The sequence below is a fragment of the Muscardinus avellanarius genome (genome assembly GCF_963383645.1).
Source record: "Muscardinus avellanarius genome assembly, chromosome: 3".
Taxonomy (NCBI): Eukaryota; Metazoa; Chordata; class Mammalia; order Rodentia; family Gliridae; genus Muscardinus; species Muscardinus avellanarius.
The window spans coordinates 113,625,428-113,647,817 of NC_137788.1; the positions used below are offsets into that span (position 1 = coordinate 113,625,428).

The window sequence follows — 22,390 nt, forward strand, 5'->3', positions numbered from 1 at the left end:
AGGAGGCCGCAGGGGCCCGCGGGGAGTTGGAAGCCCTTGGTCCTGAAGGCGCCTGTCCCTGCGCTTGGGCTCAGTTCTGCTTTGGGGAAGGGTCACCACGCGGCTGCTGCCCCTCTCCTCCTGCACGCCCCCTCCCTGCAGCTCGGGGACCTGGACCTTGGCCGGGGGCGGAACTGGGCTGGGACCTGGGCGGGGAGAGGTCCGCCCGGGGGCGGGCCTGCGGCTCGGCACGGCCCTCCCTCCCCTGCGTCCCCTCCCGCGGGACAGCCGGCCTGTGGCGCCATCTTCCCGGCGGGCCGGCCGGAGGGTCACAGGTCAGAGCCCGGGGAGGAGGGGGCCCCGAGCGGCCGCAGCGCCCCAGGTCGCGGGTAGGGCCGGGCTGCGGGCGGGAGGGGGCGCGCAGCCCCGGGCCCGGCCCTGCCCGGGTCCTCCCTCTTCCGATGCTCCCGAGTTCTTTGTGTCCGTGTCTTTTGGGGAGCGCGGCGAGGGCCAGAGCGCCGGACCTGCCGGGCCCTGCGGGCGGTGCCGGGCCCCTGCGAGCGCTCCAGGCTCAGCCCTGTCTGCCCCCCTTCCAGGTGGCCTCTCCTCCGGCGGCCGGACCCGGAGCCCCAAGAGGACAATGGATTCCGGAGCTCGCCCAGTCGGCAGCTGCTGTGGCAGCCCGGCCGGGCTCTCCCGGGAGTACAAGCTCGTGATGCTGGGTGCCGGTGGCGTGGGCAAGAGTGGTAGGTGACGGTTTCCATGTGTCCAGAAGGAAGGGATGGAAAGTGCTTTGAGTAAAATGACCTCCTCCTGAGCCAGATAGACTTCTGCCGGTTTGTTGTGCAATGTTCATACTTAAAATTCTTGCCGTGGGTCACCCTCTTAGCGACTGTAGCTTTTCATTTCTTGTTTTGAAGCGATGACCATGCAGTTCATCAGCCACCGGTTCCCGGAGGATCATGATCCCACCATTGGTAAGTTAGGCCTCCAAGTACACCCAGTATTTGGAATCTTAAAAAGTGATGTCAAACTTTGTCTATTTTAAGCCTCTTCCGGCTCATAGAAATAGGATATTAGCGGGGTATGGTAGCACAGAGACAGGAGGATTCCGGATCTGAGGTCCGCTTTAACAACTTAGTGAGACTCAGCAACCTAGCAAGGCCGTCTTTTCTTTAAAAATAAAAGAGAAAAGGGGCTAGGAGTATAGCTCATATTTAGAATGCAATCACAACTGCCAAAAAAGAAAAGAAACAAGGGTTCCAGAGCAGTTGGTAATCCATTGAATATTGCCTTTTTTTCCAAGCTCAGCTCTCTGTGTACCTAAGCCATTTTTAACCTCTGTCCTGCCTGAGCTGAGCTTTAGTGGGGCAACTTTCTTTTCCGTTTATTTTATGGTCAGCTCACTGTCTGGTCTGACCGAAGGACAAGCTGGAAGGCACTTACTGAAGCCTTTTCTTGCTGTCACTTCTCTTAAGGGTCTAGCTTGAGGCTGACTGTAAGTGTGAGTCAGCTGGTTTGAACTTCCACAAAAGGAAGCAGAAAAACAAGTAGAGCCAGCCTGCTGACCTCTCCCACCCATGCGCTGACCTGGGCTCTTCCACTCAAAGCCCTTCGTTTATTTCCTTGTACCTGAATTTCTTTTTTTACCCCTGTCTTTTCTGGTCTTCGGATCTCTCTTATTGTTATCGTGTGAGGAAAGCAAAGTCACTCTGGCTGGGTGTGGTGGCACACACCTGTAATCCCCAGACTTGGGGAGGAATTCTCATACTTGGCAGGCTGAGACAGGAGGGTCGCAGGTGTGAGGCCAGCACATGCTAACTTAAATAAATAAATAAATAGGGCTGAGGTGTAGCTCAGAGGTTAAATACCCCTGAATTCAATCCCTCGTACCAGATAAACAAGTCACTGTGTTTGCGTTACCCTTTTGTTTCCTTAATTGCTGTTCTCTACAAAGGCTAAGAACATCGTTGTGATTCCTAAACCATAAGGAAGTGGGTTTGATTCTAAGGGATCGGATCCCGGTCTAAAGGAGAAGTAGTGGCAGCGGGGCGCACAGAAGCTTGGCCAGACCATGTTGTTTTCGTGTGTGGCACTCTGCCATGGTGCTGGTCTCTGGGGCTTCCACAAGCTCTGTTTCCCACAAAGCCAGCACCTGCTCTGTGGGAGCCTAGCTCTGGATATAATCATTTTATACAGTAGGTGCTTCTCTAGAATTGGGGAAAGTAGAACCAGTTATTTTATTTATTTATTTATTTATTTATTTATTTATTTAATGTGTGTGTGTGTGTGTGTGTGTGTGTGTGTGTGTGTGTGTGTTTTACTGGTGAATGAATTCAGGAGTTACACCCCCAGTCTACTATGTTATTTATTGTATAAATAATAATACTGTAAATAATAATACTGGGGGTAGAACCCAGGGGCTTTTCTACCGCTGGGCTATATTCCCAGACCTATTTTATACTTTATTTGGAAACAGGGTCTCACTAAGTTGCTGAGGGGCCTCACTCAGCAGCTGAGGCTGGCTTTGAACCTGTGTGATCCTCCTGTCTCAGCCTCCCAAGCGCGGGGATTACAAGGGTGTGCCACCACGCCCAGCTTAATTTTGTTTTTTTCCCATGTACTATATCAGATTTTTTTTCAGGTGTGCACCACCATGCTCAGCATGGTGTGTGTGTGTGTGTGTGTGTGTGTGTGTGTGTGTGTGTGTGTGCGCGCGCGTGCGCGCGCACACGCTTGTGTTTCTATGGAGGGGACCCAGGAACATTCTATCTCCAAGCTACACCCCCAGTCCAATTTTATTCTTTTATTTTGAAACGGGGCCTCACTAAGTAGCTGAGGTTGGCTGTGAACCTGCCATCTTCCTGTCTCAGCCTCCCACGTACTGGGACTACAGACATACGCCACCATACCCAGCTTAGGAGTTTCCTTTTGTTTTTGTTTTCTTGATACTGGAGATTGAACCCAGAGGCATTTCTACCTCCAAGTTATACTCTCAACCCAATTTTATTTCTTATTTGGAAACAAGGCCTCACTAAGGGGTCAAGACTGGCTTCAAACCTGCGAGCCTCTTAGTACTGGGATTACAAGAGTGTACTACCATGCCTGGCTATAAGACAGGTTTTAATGTAGGTATTTTGTCCTGTTTATATGTATTTATCATCTACCTTTCTTCCCTCCTATAGAAGATGCTTATAAAATTCGGATCCGTATTGATGATGAGCCTGCCAATCTGGATATTTTGGATACCGCTGGACAGGTATTAAATCCTCAGATGCTACGAGTGGAGGCTTCTCAGCAAAGGGAGGGGGAAGGCTGCAGAGCAAAGATCACTGTTTTTCTCTCTTAACTTTTCATGCACTCTGACACAGGATGGCAGGTAATGGACATCCCTCTTCCTGAATCAGAAGTAAACAGCTAGCGCGTGGTCCTCGTGGCACCACTTGTCACTGGCCCTTTCTCCCTGCAGGCAGAGTTCACAGCCATGCGGGATCAGTACATGAGGGCAGGGGAAGGGTTCATCATCTGTTACTCCATCACGGATCGCCGAAGTTTCCACGAAGTCCGGGAATTTAAACAGCTTATTTATCGAGTTCGACGTACTGACGATACCCCCGTGGTCCTGGTGGGAAATAAGTCTGACCTAAAACAACTAAGACAGGTGAGGAGAGAGAAGAAGCGGTTATCCATCATCTTGTGGGAAGGTCGATTTCATTGCTTGATTTATGGATTCCAGCATCTTAAAACAGAAAATCAAAATTAGCATCTCCCTCACCTTGAAAATGTCTCTATATCTACCAGCTTGCTATTATTCCAAATAAAATCTGGGTCTTAGGAATTCATTTACATAAAAGAATTTACACGATTTTTATCAGATGGCAAGTAGAATACCCAGTCAGTAAAGGGTTATAGAATGTTCATTTCCTAAAACTTCAGAAATAAATCTGTTTTGCCAGCTGAGGCAGCACATACCGTAATCAGAAACTCAGGAGGCTGAGGCAAAGGATCACAAATTCAAGGCAAACTTAGCAAGACCATGTCGCAAACAAAAATAAAAGAGCCGGAAGTATAGCTCAGTGGAAGAGTGCTTGTCCAGCCTGTACAAAACCTTGGATTCAATCCCCAGTTTATGCAAAAGAAAAAAAATTGCTTATGTTGCAACAGGTGAAACTTGGGTCAGGCTTACTCTGTTTATTTATTTATTTATTTATTTATTTATTTATTTATTTATAGTACTAGGGATTGAATCCAGGGGCATTTGACCTCATGCGCTATACTCCCTTCCCTGTTTTATTTTGAAATGGGTTTTCATTCTGTTGATGAGTCTCACTACTTGCCGAGGCTGTCCTTGAGCCTGTGATCTTCCTGTCTCAGGTTCCCAAGTTGTGGGATTACAGGCATGTGCCACTGTGCCTGGCTCAAACTTTATGATATGCTTCCCGGTGGTAAGGATTATAAACCTAGGAAGAGGTGACTGAGAAATGCAGAGGATCTTGGTATGAGTGATACCCTTCAAGTGAGCAATGACTTTTTTGTGGTGCTGGGAATGGAACCCAGGGGCCTTCTACCTCCAAGCTATTCTTTATTTTGAAACAGGGTCTCACTGAGTTGCAAAGGGCCTCGCTAAGTAGCTGAGGCTGTCTGGACTGCGATCCTCCTGTCTCAGCCTGCTGAATGCTGGGATGACAAGCGTGCGCACCAGGCCCGGCTGGCAGTGACATTTATACCTGTGGGGTGCCTCAGTGCAGAGGTGATGGTGTAGTGAAGTACCCACACTCAGATCACTAGTGGAAGCAACAGACGGGGCGAATCTTTTGGAAGCAGCTTGACATTAGCTAAATTTGTAAGACTTCTCAGCTAACCCACTGGAAAAGTCTCTTGAGGGGTTTATATATCAAATGTTCATTGTCAGGCTATTTATGGTAGCAGAAACTGAGAAATAGTTCAGCTGTCTAAAAGTAGGGGAAATTACGACATATCCATAAGTGAATGTATTGATTTTGCCTCTCTAATTTTTTTTTTTTTTTTTGTATTACTGGGGTTCCTGGAAAGCCCTTCTACCTCCGGGCTACACGCCCAGACCTATTTTTACATTTTTATTTGGAAACAGGGTCTCCTAAGCCAGTGCATGGGGCTGGCTTCGAACCTGCGCGATCCTCCTGTCTCTGCCTCCCAAACGCGGGGATTACAAGCGTGTGCCACCACGCCCGGCCTGCCTCTCTAATTGTTAAAGTATATATCTCTTTATCATGTGCTTTATTTATTTATTTATTTATTTATTTATTTTTGCGGGTCTGGGATTGAAACCCAGGGGCATTCGACCTCCAAGCTGCACCCCCTGCCCTATTTTTTTTATTCTTTATTTTGAAACTGGGTCTCACTGAGTTGCAGATAGCCTCACTAAGTAGCTGAGACTGTCCGCAAACTGTGATCCTCTGGTCTCAGCCTCCCAAATGCTGGGATTACAAGTGTGCGCCACCACGCCCGGCTCATGTGCTTTATTTTGGCACTGGGGATTAAACCTAGTGCATTCTACCTCTGAGATACACTCCCAACACTCCCTGCCCTATTTTTTTTATTTTTATTTTTATTTTTATTTTTAATTTTGAAACAGGATCTTACTAGGTTGATAAAGTCTCACTACTAGCTGAGGCTGGCCTTGAACATGGGATTCTCCTGTCTTATCCTCTCAAGTATTGGGATTACAAGTGTGTGCCACAATGTCCAGCTTGTGCTTTTCTTTCTATTTATTGTACTATGAATTGAACCCAGGAACATGCTACCTCTGAGGCTTCAGCCCGTGTGTGTGTGTGTGTGTGTGTGTGTGTGTGTGTGTGTGTGTGTGTGTATGTGTGTGAGAAAGAGACAGAGACAGAGAGAGATACTAGGGATTGAACCCAGAAGAATTTGACCTCCAAGCTACACCCCTAGTCTATTTACTTTTCATTTTGAAGCAGGATCTCCCTAAATTGCTGAGGGTGGCCTTGAACCAACAATCTTGTTTCAACCTTCCAAGTAGTAGGTCCCATTCCCAGGACCAAAAAAGAAAAAAGGGCCGAGAATGTAGTGGTAGAATGCCTCTGGGTTCCATCCTCAGGACTGCAAAAAAAAAAAAAAAAAAAAAACAGAAACAACAACAAAAAAATTGAAACAGTTCTTGCTAAGTTGAGGGTCTCTCATGAAGTTTCTGAGGATGGCCTTTAACTGTGATCCTCCTTTCTAAGCCTCCCAAATGCTAATATACGCATGTGTCATTACACCTGGCACTACTCTATTTTCAAGAGAATTTTGAGGAATGGATATTAAATAACATGGATATCAATATGTAATCTTAATATTCTTCATACTTTTAATTTCTTTTTTTGGTATTGGGAATTGAACCCAGAGGCATTCTGTCTCCAAGCTACACCTCAGCCCTATTTTTTATTCTTTATTTTGAAACAGGCTCTGAGTTGCAGAGGGCCTCAAGTAGCTGAGGCTGGCTGCGAACCCCGATCCTCCCAAATACTGGGATTACAATCATTTGCCAGCGCACCCATCCCAGTTTAAATTTCATTTTCAGAAAGAAAAGAGGCCAGACATGGGGGCGCATGCTTGTAATCCAGCATTTGGGGTAACCACAGCTTTTGGGAAGCGGAGACCGGAGGATCACAGTTCGCAGACAGCCTCAGCTACTTAGTGAAGCCCTTTGCAACTCAGTGGGACCCTGTTTCAAAAATAAAAAGACTAGCCAGGTGCCGAGCGTGGTGGCACAAGCTTGTAATCCCTGCGCTTGGGAGGCTGAGACAGGAGGATCACACAGGTTCAAAGCCAGCCTCAGCTACTTGGTGAGGCTCTCAGCAACTTAGTGAGACCCTGTTTCCAAATAAAGTATAAAATAGGTCTGGGAGTGTAGCCCGGAGGTAGAAAGCCTCTGGGTTCCACCCCTAGTACCACACACACAAAAAAATAAATTAATTAAAAATTAAAGAAAAAACTAGCCAGGCATGGTGGCGCACGCTTGTAATCCCCGCGCTTGGGAGGCGGAAACCAGGAGATCGATGTTCAAGGACGGCCTCAGCTGCTTAGTGAGGCCCTTCGCAACTCAGTGAGAACTGGTCTCAAAATAAAGAATAAAAAATTGGGCTGGGAGTGTAGCTCGGAGGTAGAATGCCCCTGGGTTCTATCTCCAGTACCACCAAAAAAAAAAAAAAGGGGGCTGGGGGTGTAGCTCAGAGGTACATGGCCCTGGGTTCCATCCCTGGTACCATAAAAAAAAAAAAAAAAAAGAAAAAAGGAAGGAAAGAAGAAAGAGAAGAGAAGAGCCAGGTCGTAGTGGCCCACATCAATATTCCCTCCGCAACTTAGTGAGACCCTGTTTCAAAATGACAAGAAGGAGGAATCTGAGAAGTCTGATGATGACATGGGATTTGGCCTTTTTGACTAAATTCTCCCTAAATAAAGCCTTTTTACATATCTTGAAAAATATATATATAAGAATAAAAAATACAGTTGGGGGTGTAGCTTGGAGGTAGAATAGCCTCTGTTATCGATCCCCAGTACTGCAAAAAATAAAAAATATAAATAATAAAAATAGGGCTGGGAGTATAAATGTGAGGTAAAATTATCCTGGGTTCAATCCCCAATACCAAAAAAAAATAAAGCTGGGAGGTAGAATACCCTTGGGTTTAACCCCTAGTACATAAAAAAAGAAAAAAGAAAATAGACCAGAGCCAGGAGGCATGGTGGTACTTACCTTTTTTTTTTTTTTTTTTGGTGGTACTGGGGGTGGAACCCAGGGGCTTTCTACCTCCGGGACCCATTTTATATTTTATTTGGAAACAGGGTCTCACTAAGTTGCCGAGAGCCTCACTAAGTAGCTGAGGCTGGCTTCGAATCTGTATGATCCTCCTTTCTCAGCCTCCCAAGGGCTGGGATTACAAGCGTGCACCGCCATGCCCAGCTGGTGCATACATATTATCCCAGCTACTCAGAAGAATGAAGAGCCAGCATGGTGGTACTCATCTATAATTCCAATACTTGGGAGGCTGAGACAGGAGGATCGCAGGTTCAAGCACAGCCTTAGTAGCATAGCAAGACAGTTTCAAAACAAAAATAAAAAAATAAGGCTTGGGGTATAGCCCAAAGATAGAATACTAAAGTACTGGGTTCAATCCCTAGTACAACCAAAAAAGGGTGCGACTGAGAACTGGGGTGCAACTCAGAGGTCGAGGTCCTCTGGCTTCCCCAATACTAGAAAAAGAAAAAAGCTGGCCATGTTCCGCACACCCACCCGCCTGCAGGAAAAGCTGAGCTAAGGGGATGGCAGGTTCGAAGCCAGCCTCAGCAACTTAGTGTCAGCAACCAAACAAGACCCTGTTTCAAAATTAGAAATAAGCCGGGCATGGTGGCGTACGCTTGTAATCCCTGCGCTTGGGAACCGGAGACAGGATTGCACTGGTTTGAAGCCAGCCGCGCTGGCTTAAGAGACCCTATTTCTAAATAAAATATAAAAAATAGGTCTGGGAGTGTAGCCTGGAAGTACAAGTGTTTCCAGGAACCCCAGTACCACCAAAAAAAATAAAAAGTACAATCGGCCTAGGTGTGTAGCTCTGGGGATTGGATTCAATCCCCAGCACCACTCACACAAAAAAGAAAATAGACCAGAAATAGAATCTTGTCATTTGAAGGCAGGAGAGACCTTACAGTCATGTAACCCAGCCTCCCCTAATTATAAAAGTTACTGTACTCTGCCTCCCCACCTCTAGAACATAGGAGTTCTCTTCCTACGGGGATGGCCCATATACCTTTTTGGACAGTTTTCATTGTTTTTTATTGTTAGCATTCTCAATTTTTATCTGGGGGTGATGCCACACATTTATGATCCCAGTATTTGGGAGGCTGAGAAAGGAGGATCACAGGTTTGCAGCCAGCCTCAGCAACTTAGCGAGAGACCCTGTTTCACAAAATAAAATAAGCCGGGCGTGGCAGCACACACTTGTAATTCCAGTACTTGGGAGGCTGAGACAGGAGGATTGCACAGGTTCGAAGCCAGCCTTAGCTACTTAGTGAGGCTCTCAGCAACTTAGTGAGACCCTGTTTCTAAATAAAATATAAAATAGGTCAGGGGTATAGCCGGAGGTACAGACCCCTGGGTTCCATCCCCAGGACCAAATAAATAATAAAATAAGGCGAGGGGTGTAGATCAGTGTTTAGAAGGCCTCTGGGTTCAGTCTGCAGTACCAGCAAAAATAAATAACTTTTTTAATATTAACACCATTAAAGGTCACCAGAGAAGAAGGATTGGCTCTGGCCAGAGAATTCAGCTGTCCCTTTTTTGAGACCTCTGCTGCATACCGATATTACATCGACGATGTCTTCCATGCCCTCGTCCGGGAAATACGCAGGAAAGAAAAAGAGTTAGTGCTGGCCATGGAGAAGAAATCAAAACCCAAAAACAGCATGTGGAGGAGGCTGAAATCCCCATTCCGGAAGAAGAAAGATTCCGTGACGTGAAGGGAAGGCGGAGCGTCTGAGCTGCAGCGCGTACCGGGGCGCCCAGTGTCCTGCAGTCATGAGGTGGTGCTTGTTCTTTCTCCTGTTCTGACATCGTCTTGAGTGACTGCTGAGCGGACACACCCCACTGGGCGTTTTCAGCCATGTTGGTATTTAAAGTGTCGTCTCTTAGTTGATTCTCATTTATTAACCCCGTGACATACTCTCTGCTTTTAAATTGTCGCCCTAGAATTTGATCTAGCATTGTTTCGGGTTATGTGGCCTGTGTTAATTAATTCTTGTAAGTTGTTTAGACCCAGGAGAATGTGTATACGTCATGTGTGTAACTAATTTCGCAGGAGTTATCTGTGCTGGACACTCCCAGTACCCTTCTCTTCAGTTTCCTTGGGCTGTCCGAGAGAAGGACCTCCGACTCGGCTGTTCACACTGCTTCCACGAGACAGAACTAAATCTTACGGGGAGATCAGCGCTACGGGTCACAAGGAGCTATGCTGCTCGCTCCTGTTGCAGAGTATGAAGTGATGAGGATCGGGGCAGTTGGGTCAGCCGCTTACAGGAAGTGGTCTAGACCAAGGTGAAGCCCCTGGCCTGGCTTCTCTGAGAAGTGCACGTTGGCCCAAAGGCCATGGGGTGGGTAGACAGACAGACAACCGTCAGTTTTGGCGAAGATCCCCTAGGAGCTTCTTCCTTTCCTCTTCACAGGGTTTTGTCCTTCTTTACCTTCAAAGATAAGCCCCGGACTGTTACACCATTGTTTCAGTCCTTGTTTGGGACAGCCAGTGCCTTGAGCAAGTGTTTTCCCCGCAGACACACACCCCAGTACATTAATCGCTGCCTGGTGCTTTCCCTTCCCTTCCCTGTGCTCTTGGAAAGAGCTGGCCTGCGTCAGCATGTGGGCGCCCTGTGTGGAGCCGGCTGCGTTCTCCACGAGGAAGGGAACTCAGTAGTTGGAGAGGAATCGCACGTGTGGCCAGGTGTGGTGTCGCACGCCTGTCATCGCATTATCCTACTATTTGGGAGGCTGAAAACGGGAGGATCGCAGGTTCCACATCAGCTTCAGCAGCACAGCAAACCTCTCATCAACCTAATGAGGCCATGTTTCAAAACGAAAACACAACAAAAAAGAGAGCCAGGGGTGTAGCTAGGAGGTAGAATGCCTCTGGGTTCAGTCCCTAATACAAAAAAAAAAAATATATATATATATATACATACACACACATATTGAGTGTGTGCCTTCAGGTCATCAGGGGCCACTAAACTCATTGCTTAAGAAAGTCCTGGGTCTTCTGTTGAATGGGGCAGTTGTAAAGCTTTAATATTCAGATACGTGTATTTTGTATGGAATCTGAAGATTTCCTTACAAGGACATTACTAACTTTGCCTCAGGTTTGTCTGAGCCTTGACAACATGTTGTGCTCTCTGTACATACTTGGAAAACTGTTGTTCTAGCCAGAACAGCTTTAAATATTAGTGGTCAGTTCTCTGTTTCAGGATCGGGATGATTCTCATTTCCAAACTTGTCACGTGCAGAGAGTAAACGCAGATGTGCTAAGAGTGTTGTGTCGTGTGCTGATATTAAATGTCACCGAAGCAGTGTCCAGCGTCCACCTGGAGCTCTCAGCAGACGGCTCTGTGTGACACCTTTTGGTTTGGTTTGGTTTGTAGGTTCTGGGGATTGAACTCAGGGCCATTCTATTTCCAATCAACAACTCCAGCCCTGTTTTTTTATTCTTTATTTTGTAACAAGGTCTCTAAGTTGCAGAGGGCCTTGCCAAGTAGCTGAGGCTGGTGGAAAACCTGCAATCCTCCAGTGTCAGCCTCCCAGGTACTGGGATTACATGCGTGCGTCACCATAACCAGCTGTGTAAGACCTCTTAAAAAACAGTTCAGGCCAGGCGTGGTGACACACACTTGTCATCCCAGCATTTATTTGGGAGGCTGAGGCCGGAGGATCGCAGTTCACGGCCAGCCTCAGCTACTTAGTGAGACCTCCACAACTCAGTGAGACCCTGTTTCAAAATAAAGAATAAGCTGGGCGTGGTGGCTCACGCTTGTAATCCCGGTGGTTGGGAGGCTGAAACAGGAGATCGCACAGGTTCGAAGTCAGCCTCAGCTACTTAGTGAGGCTCTCAGCAACTTAGTGAGACCCTGTTTCCAAAATAAAGTATAAAATAGGTCTGGGAGTGTAGCCCAGAGGTAGAAAAGCCCCTGGGTTCTACCCCTAGTACCACCAAAAAAACAAGAAGAAATAATAGGGCTGGGGTTGTAGCTTAGAGGTGGAATGCCCCTGGGTTCCATCCCCAGGACCGAAAAAAAGAAAAAAAGGAAAAGTTAAACAACTTTAATTTAAAAATTATAAAAGAATAAAAAATAGAACTGGGGTGTAGACCAGAGGTAGAATGTCCCTGGGTTCCATCTCCAGTACCACAAAACAAACAAAATATAAATAAATGAATAAATTACCTCCACTATCTGATCACTAAGAATAGAGCTTTAGCTGGGTGTGGTGGTGCACACTTGTCATCTCAGCATTTGGGAAGGTGAGTTGGGAGGATCATAGGTTCAATCCTCAGTACTGCAAAAAAAAGAAAGAAAGAAAGAAAAAAGTACTACATTTCCTATGAGTTCTGTGTGTAGTACTGAGGATTGAACCCAGGGACATTCTGTCTTTTATCTATACCATGGCCCTATTTTTTTTTTAATTCTTTATTTGGAAACAAGGTTTTCAAATAAAGAAATTAAATTGTGGAGGGCTTCACTAAGTAGCTGAGGCTGGCTATGAAACCGTGATCCTCCAATGTCAGTCTCCCAAGTACTGGGATTACAGGTGTGTGCCAAAACACCTGTGAGCTGTTTTTTGCTTTTTGTTGTTTGTTTGTTTGTTTGTTTGTTTGTTTGTTTGTTTGCAGGTCTGGGGATGGAACCCAGGGGCGTTTGACCTCCCAGCTATAGCCCCTGCCCTATTTTTATTCTTTATTTTGAAACGGGGTCTCACTAAGTATCTGAGGCTGTCTGCGAACCAGACCAAGATCCTCCCATCTCAGCCTCCCAAGGTACTGGGATTACAATCATGTGCACCCCAGCCCAGCTGGGAGAGTTCTTCATTTATGCACTTGTTTATAAAGACAGTTTGTATGACAGGATACAAAACTAAAACCATTTGTTGAGCTTTTCTATTACTTACCTATGAGTGGGTACATATGTTTGGATTTTTTTTTTTTTTTTTTGGTGGTACTGGGGTTCCTGGAAGCCCTTCTACCTCTGGGCTATACTCCCAGACCTATTTTATATATATTTTTTTGAAACAGGGTCTCTTACGCCAGCACGGCTGGCTTCGAACCTGCGTGATCCTCCTGTCTCCGCCTCCCAAGCGTGGGGATTACAAGCGTGCGCCACCACGCCCGGCAAGGAATTATTATGGAAAGGTTTTTTTAAGAAATGGAGCTGAGTATGGTGATGCACGCTTGTAATTCCAGCACTTAGGAGGCTGGGATAGGAGAATCACAGATTCAAGGACAGTCTCAGCTACTTAGTGAGGCCCTCTGCCACTTAGCCTGTTTAAAAATAAAGAATAAAAAATAGGGCTGAGGCTGGGCGTGGTGGCCCACGCTTGTAATCCCAGCATTCGGTAGGCTGAGACCGGAGAATCGCAGTTCGCTGACAGCCTCAGCTACTTAGTGAGGTCCTCTGCAACTTAGTGAGACCTGGTTTCAAAATAAAGAATAGGACTTCCGGGAAGATGGCGACCGAGAAAAGCGGGGCTTAAGAGCCCCGCTAACAACCAATCTCCATTACCACAAAATCAGCGCCTTTCATAGCCAGAAAACACAATCAGTAGAGAAACAAAAAAATCACCAGGCTCCAGAGAGAAAGCGGACTGAGAACAGAGCTCAGAGCCACAGAGGAGATAACCGGCCTCATGCTCGAGGACGCGGCAGCAGCGCCATACTGCCGGCGGCAGCGGCAAATTCACCGGACGACTACAGCAAGCCGAGGTGAGCTGCTGCGGAACAGCCAGGCGGAATTTCTCGCCACAGGTAAAATCTAAAGCTCCCAGTGGCTGAGCTCAGCACACGCCGCAGGGATTCAGAGTGGAAATCAAAACCAAGAAGAAATACTCCAGCCTCACGGCCGAGGACGTAGCAGCGGCGCCATATTGCCACCGGTGACAGCATCAGAGAATTCACCGAATCCAGTACAGCTACATCTGCGTACTCAAGAACAGTGAGTCAAATTGCGGGCCACAGAGGAGAAATCCCAGTACTGTACTCCCTGGGACTTGACCCAGTGGGGGAGGGGCGGTGGCAGAGATATTACACCATAGGAGAACGTGAAACCTGGCACCCCCCACAGTCTAAAGCAGCCTCTATCGACTCTCTGGGTCAGAGACTCTGTGATACAACCCAGTAAAGGAGTAGTGGGGTCCGAGATACTACTGACTCGAGATCCAGAACACCTTAAGTGAAGTCATAGTGACCCAAGGGAAGAAACCAGAGAAGGCACAAACTTCTGAAATCATGGGAAAGAGGAATAATACTGGAGCAATGAATGCCCACAACCCCACAACATCAGAACACAATAGAAAAAAAGAGATTTCTAGAAGATCAAATCAGGAAAATAACTGTAGAAATAATAGAGGTGCTTCGAAAAGAACTCAGAGAGAGCCAAAAAGAGATAAAAGATGCAATTAATGAAGTAAAGGCCTCAATTCAAAGCACGAACAACCGATTAGACCACATGGAGAACAGAATCTTGCTCTTAGAAGATGATCATTCCAAAAATGAATGCATAGTTTCTAATCTAGGAAAAAATATCGACAGCAGGAATCTGATATTGAAGAAATATGGGCCCATTTTAAGAGAGCTAACCTAAGAATAATTGGAATAGAGGAGGGAAAAGAAAGTGAAACCAAAGGGATCAACAATCTCTTCAAGGAAGTAATAGCAGAAAATTTTCCAAACATAGAGCAAGAGGTTGATACACAGGCCCAGGAAACGTATAGAACTCCCTTTAGACAGGATCGGAGAAGAGGATCCCCACGCCACATAATTGTCAAAATGACCAATGTGGAAGCCAAGCAGAGAATCTTAAAGGCAACAAAAGCAAAGGGCCAAGTGACATTCAGAGGCAAACCAATTAGAATCACTCCAGACTTCCCAAACCAAGTCATGAGAGCCAGAAGGGCTTGGAGTAACATATTCCAAACTCTGAAAGAAAACAACTTCCAGCCAAAAATTTCCTACCCAGCAAAACTTTCTATCAAATTAGATGGAGAAATAAGAAGCTTCCATGACAAACAGAAACTGAAGGAATTTTTGTCTTCAAAACCAGCACTAGAGAAAATACTCAAAGAGATTAACTACAAAGAAGAAATAGGTAACACACACCAGAACCAGAGAAACAAGAGTTTCCATCCAACAGTCAACTAAGATTGGTTATCTGTGGAGATTCATTATTTATGTTAGTCTTTTACCTATCTCTAAATGGTCTTGTTTGCCTTTATTGTTGTTAATTTTTAGGATTTCTAGTTGGAATATTAATATACCTTCAGATATAGCATTTGGAAATATTTTATCCCATTCTATTAGTAACTGTTAACTCTGTTTACATTGTCTTTGGATATACAATATTTTTTTTTATTTTTTAGGGAGTTTGTATACTCTTCTGTTGCCTGTGCCATTGAAATCATATCCAAGAAATCACTGCCAATTTCAGTGTTGTGAGGTTTTATGACCCAGATTTTCTCCTAAAAGTTTATAGTCTTAAGATTTATATTTAGGTCTTTTATCTATTTTGAGTTAATATTTGTATATGGGATTAGGAAAGGGTCCAACTTTATTCTTTTCCATGTAATTATTATGTTTCAACAATATTTAGTTAAAATATTATTATTTCTACCACCAAATGTTTGTGGAAACCTTGTCAAAAATAACTTGACAATATAGGGAAGAATTTAGCTCTAGGCTTTTATTTAACTCCAGTGGTTTATATATCTGCCTTTAGAACAGTACTACACTGTTTCAATTATTGTAGCTCTATATGGTTTGAAATCAGAAAATATATATCTTCTAGCTTTGTTCTATTTCAAGATCGTTTTGGGTATCTAGAGTCCATATTCCATATTAGGATAGAGTTTTTTTCTGAAAAATAAATATATAAATATATGATACTTTCACCTAAAAAAAATAGAAAAAAAATATTCTCTGGTAAGAAAGAAAGTAAAAAGAAATATTGAAATGTTATCTTTAAGTCATCAAAAGCTTGGTATCAGACAAATGAAACTATTATGTGAGATTATCATTTTTAATTTTGGATAAATTGCTATAATACTAGATGTCAACCACTAAGCCAAGCATGGGAGGGAGGGATGGGGAGAGAATGGGGTGGGGATCGGGTGGGGGCTGACTGGGCGATGTGTGCATCTATGTCTACAAAAGTTTGTATCCCACTATGATGTATGAATACAGTGCACCAATAAATAAAAAATAAATAAATAAAATAAAGAATAAAAAATAGGGCAGGGGTGTAGCTCAGAGGTCAAATGCCCCTGGCTTCCATCCACAGACCCGCAAAAAAAAAAAAAAAAAAAAAAAAAAATAGGGCTGAGGATGTTGCTCAGAGGTAGAATGCCCCTGGCTTCAATCCCCAGTTCCACAAAAATAAATAAAAGGACTGGAATGGAGGTCAGTGGTAGAATGTTCCTGGGTTCATTACCCAGTACTGAAAAGAAAAAAAGCCGGGTGAAATGGCACATGTCTCTCAGTACTTGGGTGACTAAGGGGATCACTATTTTTTTATTTTATTGGGTTTTTTTTTTTTTTTTTTTTGCACTACTTGGGGATGGAACCCCACATGTGTTCTACTTCGGAGCTACACCCCAGCCCTAATTTTTTATTTTTTTATTTTTGGTACTGGGGATATAACCCAGGGGCTTCTACCTCCAGGCTATACTCCCAGACTTATTTTATATTTTATTTGGAAACAGGGTCTCACTAAGTTGCTGAGAGCCTCACTAAGTAGCTGAGGCTGGCTTCGAATCTGTGCGATTCTCCTGTCTCAGCCTCCCAACCACTGGGATTACAAGCATGGCACCACCACGCCCAACTTCATCAACTTAGTTTTAAAATAAAAATAAAAGCCAGATGTGGTGGTGCACATTTATTATCCCAGTACTTGGGAGGTTGAGATAAGAGGATTGCTCAGGTTCAAAGCAGCAGCTACATAGTGAGGCCCTCTGCAACTTAGACCCTGTTTCAAAATAAAGAATAAAAAATAGGCTGGGCATGGTGACGCACACTTGTAATCCCCGCGCTTGGAAGGTGGAGACAGGAGGATTAGCAGGTTCAAAGCCAGCTTCGCTGGCTTACGAGACCCTGATTCCAAATTTACAAAAAGTAATAAATAGGTCTGGGAGTGCAGGCCGGAGGTAGAAGGGTTTCCAGGAACCCCAGTACCACAAAAAAAAAAAAAAAGAAGAATAAAAAATAGGGCAGGGGGTGTAGCTTAGAAGTAGAATGCCCCTGGGTTCCATCCCCAGACCCGCAAAAAAATAAATAAAGTAAAAATAAAAATATTCCGTTTTAAAATAAAAAATAAACTAGGGCTGAGTGTGCCTCGGGTAGAATATCTGGATTCAATCTCCAGTACCACCAAAAAAAGAGTAATATTCTGGAAAATACTGACTCAAAACTTTCTGTAGTGTCAGGCATTGTGACACACGACTGTATTCTGAGTACTTGGAGGCTGAGACAGGAAGATCACAGATTTAAGCTTGCACAACATATTTTAGTGAGACTTGGTTTCAAAATAAAAAATAGACCGGGTGTGGTAGCCCACTCCTGTAATCATAGTACTTAGGAGTCTAAGACAGGAAGATTGCAGGTTTGAAGTCAGCCTCAGAGCAGGACTCAGCAATTTAGCAAGACCCTGTTTCCAAACAAAAAATTTTTTTCAAATAGGTCTAAAGGAGCCGGGCATGGTGGCGCATGCTGTTAATCTCAGCATTTGGAGGCTGAGACAGGAAGATCTAGTTTCGAGGACAGCCTCAGCTAGTTAGTGAGGACCTTTGCAACTCAGAACCTGTTTCAAAATTAAGAATAAAAAGATAGAGTTGGTCAGGCGTGGTGGCACAGGCTTGTAATCCCCGCGGTTGGAAGGCAGACACAGGAGGATCGCGCAGGTTCAAAGCCAGCCATGCTGGCTTAAGAGACCCTTGTTTCCAAATAAAAATATAAAAATAGGTCTGGGAGTATAGCCCAGAGGTAGAAGGGCTTTCCAGGAACCCCAGTACCACCAAAAAAAATTAAAAAGATAGAGTTGGGGGTGTGCCTCAAATGTAGAATGTCCCTGGGTTCCATCCCCAGTACCACACACATACACACACAGAAAAAATAAGTCGATCTAAAGGTTTAGCCTGGAGGTAGAATGCCCCTGAGTTTATCTCCAGCACCATAAAAATAATAAGTAGTTGACTGGGTTTGATGGCCCATGTCTGTAATCCCAGTAATTGGGAGGCTGAGACAGGAGGATTACAGGTTCAAGACCAACCTCATCAACTTAGTGAGACCTTGGCTCCAATAAAAAATAAAATAGGAGCCAGGCGTGATGGCGCACGCTTGTCATCCCAGCATTCGGGAGGCTGAGACAGGAGGATCGTGGTTCGCGGACAGCCTCAGCTACTTAGGCCCTCTGCAACTTAGTGAGACCCTGTTTCAAAATAAAGAAGAAAAAATAGAACAGGGGGTGTAGCTTAGAGGTTGAATGTCCCTGGGTTCCATCCCCAGACACGGACAAATAAATAAATAAATAAAATAGGGCTGGTTGTGTAGCCTCAGCACCAAAATAATAACAGTAATAATAAAGTAGGGCCGAGGGTATATAGCTCAGAGGTAGCATGCCCCTGGTTTCAATACCCAGTACTACAAAAATAGTAAATAGATAGATGGATGGATATGCAGACAGATAGGTGGTAGGCTGAGATGTAGATCAGTGTTCTCCTTGACTCATTCTCCAATATTGCCAAAGAAGCAGAGAAAGGAAGAAAGAGGGAAGACTATCTTGTGAAGGAAATCATTGGCAACATGAACTATTAGTTTTCATGTTTGGGGTATCCTGAGATTTCTTTTTTTTTTCTTTTTTTCTTTTTTCTGAATGGGGATTTGTTTACCTTCTCACGGTATTCTACCTCCAAGCTATATCCCATCCGTGTGTGTGTGTGTGTGTGTGTGTGTGTGTGTGTGTGTGTGTGTGCGTGCATGCGTGTGTGTGTGTATGTGTGTGTGTTGCTAGAGATTAAACCTAGGGACTTCTACCTCTGAGCTGCAACCGCAGATCTTTATTCAAAACAAACAAACAAACAAAAACAGGGTCTCCATAGGTTGCTGAGAATCTCACTATTTGCTGAACCTACAATCCTCTTTTAGCCTCCCCAGTACTGGGATTACAGACATGCCACCACACCCTGCCCTAAAATTCTTTTTTTTTTTTTTTTTTTTTTCCTTCAGTACTGGAGATTGAACTCAGGGGCTTTCTACCTCGGAGCTACACACCCAGCCCCATTTTTATTTTTTTATTTGAAATAGGGTCTCACTAAGTGGCAGAGAGCCTCACAAGCAGCAGAGGCTGGCCCCAAACCTGCAGTCCTCCTGTTTTAGCCTCCCAAATACTGGGATTACAAGCATGGGCACCACCACGCCTGGCTGCCCTAATATTTCTTATCATCTTTTTTGGGGGAGGGTACAGGGGATTGACACCAGGTCCATTCTACCTCCAAGCTATACACCCAGCCCTATTTTATTATTTTTTTTAATTTTAAAACAAGGCAGGGTCTCATTAAGTTGTTGAGACCAAGACCTGTCTCAGCTTCCAAAGTACTGAGATTACAGGTTATGTCACTTCACCGGGCATTCTGATGAACTTTTAGACAGGAGTTGGTCTTGAGACAAAATGACTAAGATGTTTTAGCTTTGTCTAAGGATTGCTTTAAGGAAAGAAAGGGGAAAAATAGCCTTTATTTGCAGCTTCTGGTTGAAAGTGTACATTCCTGGGCACTTATGACCACAGGGTGAAGTCAGCCAGTTCTCAGAACAAAAGCTGCTGGGGTGGGGACATGTCTCATTTCCTGCCCTTCTTCCCAGGGCTGGCTATTGCTAGAGTCTATTACGGTTTGCTCTGAGCCAGAAATAAGTCTTGAACTCCTGAAGCATCGCCCACCGCGTGCCTTTTTTGCTTCCTTGCAGAGGTGTACAGAGGTGAAGTATGGGCGGTAAACCTGCATCCTCCCAAACACTGGAATCCAGCCAAACCTCTGCTGGCCAGGGGGCATCCACACCCCGTAGTCAGTCAGAAGTACTCCACAGTCTCATCCAGAACATTCCAGCCCCTCTGACTCTCCCCTCTTCCTCTCTTTTTCTCTCATTGGTTTTGGGGATTGAACCCAGAGAACCTCAAATTGAACCTCAAATATATGCCCCTAGCCCTTTTCATGGCTTAATTTTGAAATCAGGGTCTCAAGCCGGGCGTGGTGGCGCACGCTTGTAATCCCCGAGCTTGGGAAGCAGAGACAGGAGGATCACGCAGGTTCGAAGCCAGCCTAGCTGGCTTAAGAGAGACCCTGTTTCCAAGTAAAAAGTATAAAATAGGTCTGGGAGTGTAGCCCAGAGGTAGAAGGGTTCCCAGGAACCCCAGTACCACCAAATAAATAATAATAATAAATATCGCAGGATGCACCAGGCGTGGTAGTGCATGCTTGTAATCCCAGTGCTTGGGATGCTGAGACAGGAAGATTGCACAGGTTCAAAGCCAGCCTCAGCTACTGAGTAAGGCCCCTCAGCAACTTAGTGAGACCCTGTTTCCAAATAAAATATAAAATAGGTCTGGGAGTATAGCCCAGAGGTAGAAAGCCTCTGGGTTCCACCCCCAGTACCACATATACACAAAAAAAGGATATCGCAGGTTCGCAGCCAGCCTCAGCAACTTAGACCCTTTTCAAAAATAAAGAATAAAGCCAGATGTGGTGGCTCACGCTTGTAATACCAGCACTTGGAAGGCTGAGACAGGATGATCGCACAGGTTTGAAGCCAGCCTCAGCTACTTAGGCCCTCCGCAACTTAGTGATACCCCATTTGAAAATAAAGAATAAATAAAAAATAGGGCTGCGGGTGTAGTTTGGAACCTGAATGCCCCTGGGCTCCATCCCCAGACCTGCAAGCAAAAAAAAAAAAAAAATAGGGCTGGGGGTGTAGCTCACAACTCAAGTGAAACCGTTTCAAAAATTTAAAACGACTAGCCGGGCGTGGTGGCGCACGCTTGTAATCCCTGCGCTTGGGAGGCAGAGACAGGAGGATCGCGCAGGTTCGAAGCCAGCCACGCGTGCTGGCTTAGGAGACCCCGTTTCCAAATAAAAATGTAAAAATAGGTCTGGGAGTGTAGCCTGGAGGTAGAAGGGCTTCCAGGAACCCCAGTACCACACACACACACACACAAAAAAAATTTAAAACGACTAAAAAACAGGGCTGGGGGTGTAGCTCAGAGTCAGAGGTAGAATACCCCTGGGTTTAATCCTCAGTCTGGCAAAGTAAATAAGTATCAAAATAAAAAATATAGGAGGTTTCGGCTGTTCGCCTCAGCCTGTGTGTCGCTGCAGCCATGGCCTGCAACTGGGATCCAGCTGCAGGCCGAGAATCGGCCGCTGCGGTGTCCGAGGCCCTCAAACAAGCAGAACCGAAGGCTGAAGTAGGCTGAAACAGCTCAGGCTGAAACCAAACAGTGCCACCTGCTAAGGGAGAAAGAATTCAAAGCCAAGGAAGTGCGGCCTGGGGTGGAGGAGACCCAGGAGGAGATGAGCACCCTCCAGGCCCACTTCCGGCAGAACAGGGACGAAGTCTTGGATGACCTCTTAGCCTTTGTCTGTGACATCCATGAAAACTACCCCATAAATGGATAGAAGAAAAAAGCACGTGTTCTGTGAATGTACGTCTTAGATGGTCTCATGGAATACGAAGATTTGGTATTTAGCTTGAGTTCTGTTCTTGTGAAAGGCATTTTCCTATAATAGGTCCCTTCGCTTTTTGGAGAGTAGCAATTATTTGTACAGATTTAGTCCTTATCCAGACCTTTCATCATTTTACCTCCCTTTTCTTAGAAATTTAATTGTGTATATATTGTCTGTTTTTCTATGCCTTTTAGCCCAAGCCACATACGTGTCAGTGTTGACTTTTCTTTCTTAGATCTAGTAGGAGAAAAACACAATCCTTTTTTTTTGTTTGTTTTGTTTTTTGTGGTACTGGGGTTCCTGGAAACCCTTCTGCCTCCGGGCTACACTCCCAGACCTATTTTATATATTTTTATTTGGAAACAGGGTCTCTTAAGCCAGCGAGGCTAGCTCTGAACTAGCGCAATCCTCCTGTCTCTGCCTCCCAAGCGCGGGGATTACTAGCATGCGCCACCACGCCCGGCTAAAACACACAATTCTTTAAAGAAAGGGCCAGGCGTGGTGGTGCAGGCTCATAATCCCCGTGCTTGGGAGGCAGAGACAGGAGGATCACGCAGGTTCAAAGCCAGCCTCTCTGGCTTAAGAGACTAAAATATAAAATAGGTCTGGGAGTGTAGCCCAGAGGTAGAAGGCCCCTGGGTTTCACCCCCACTACCACACACACAAATAAAATAAAATTAAAAATTAGGGTTGGGGGTATAACTTGGAGGCAGAATTCTCCTGGGTTCAATCTCCTCATACCACAAAATAAAAAAACAAGGACCATTCTCCTGCTTTCTCTCTTCCTGTCCTGAGGAAGAATAATTTACATAAAAGATGAGGCGTGAATCATTCCAGACTTAAAGGCACACAGAAATTCACGAAGAGTTGCAATGTTCATATCACCCAACGTATTACTACAGAATATGGCACTGACCTTTTTAA

General features: G+C 45.1%; 1 protein-coding gene across 1 annotated transcript; it reads left to right on the forward strand.

The window, feature by feature from the left end:
• Positions 1 to 613: 613 nt before the first annotated feature.
• RIT1 (Ras like without CAAX 1) lies at positions 614 to 9,474 on the forward strand (the record flags this gene model as incomplete). Its single annotated transcript, XM_080693414.1, has 5 exons — positions 614 to 725; positions 900 to 956; positions 3,165 to 3,238; positions 3,449 to 3,640; positions 9,244 to 9,474. The coding sequence occupies exons 1-5, from the start codon at positions 620 to 622 to the stop codon at positions 9,472 to 9,474; spliced, it is 660 nt and encodes a 219-aa protein (XP_080549540.1). The 5' UTR covers positions 614 to 619.
• Between the last annotated feature and the right edge of the window lie 12,916 nt (positions 9,475 to 22,390).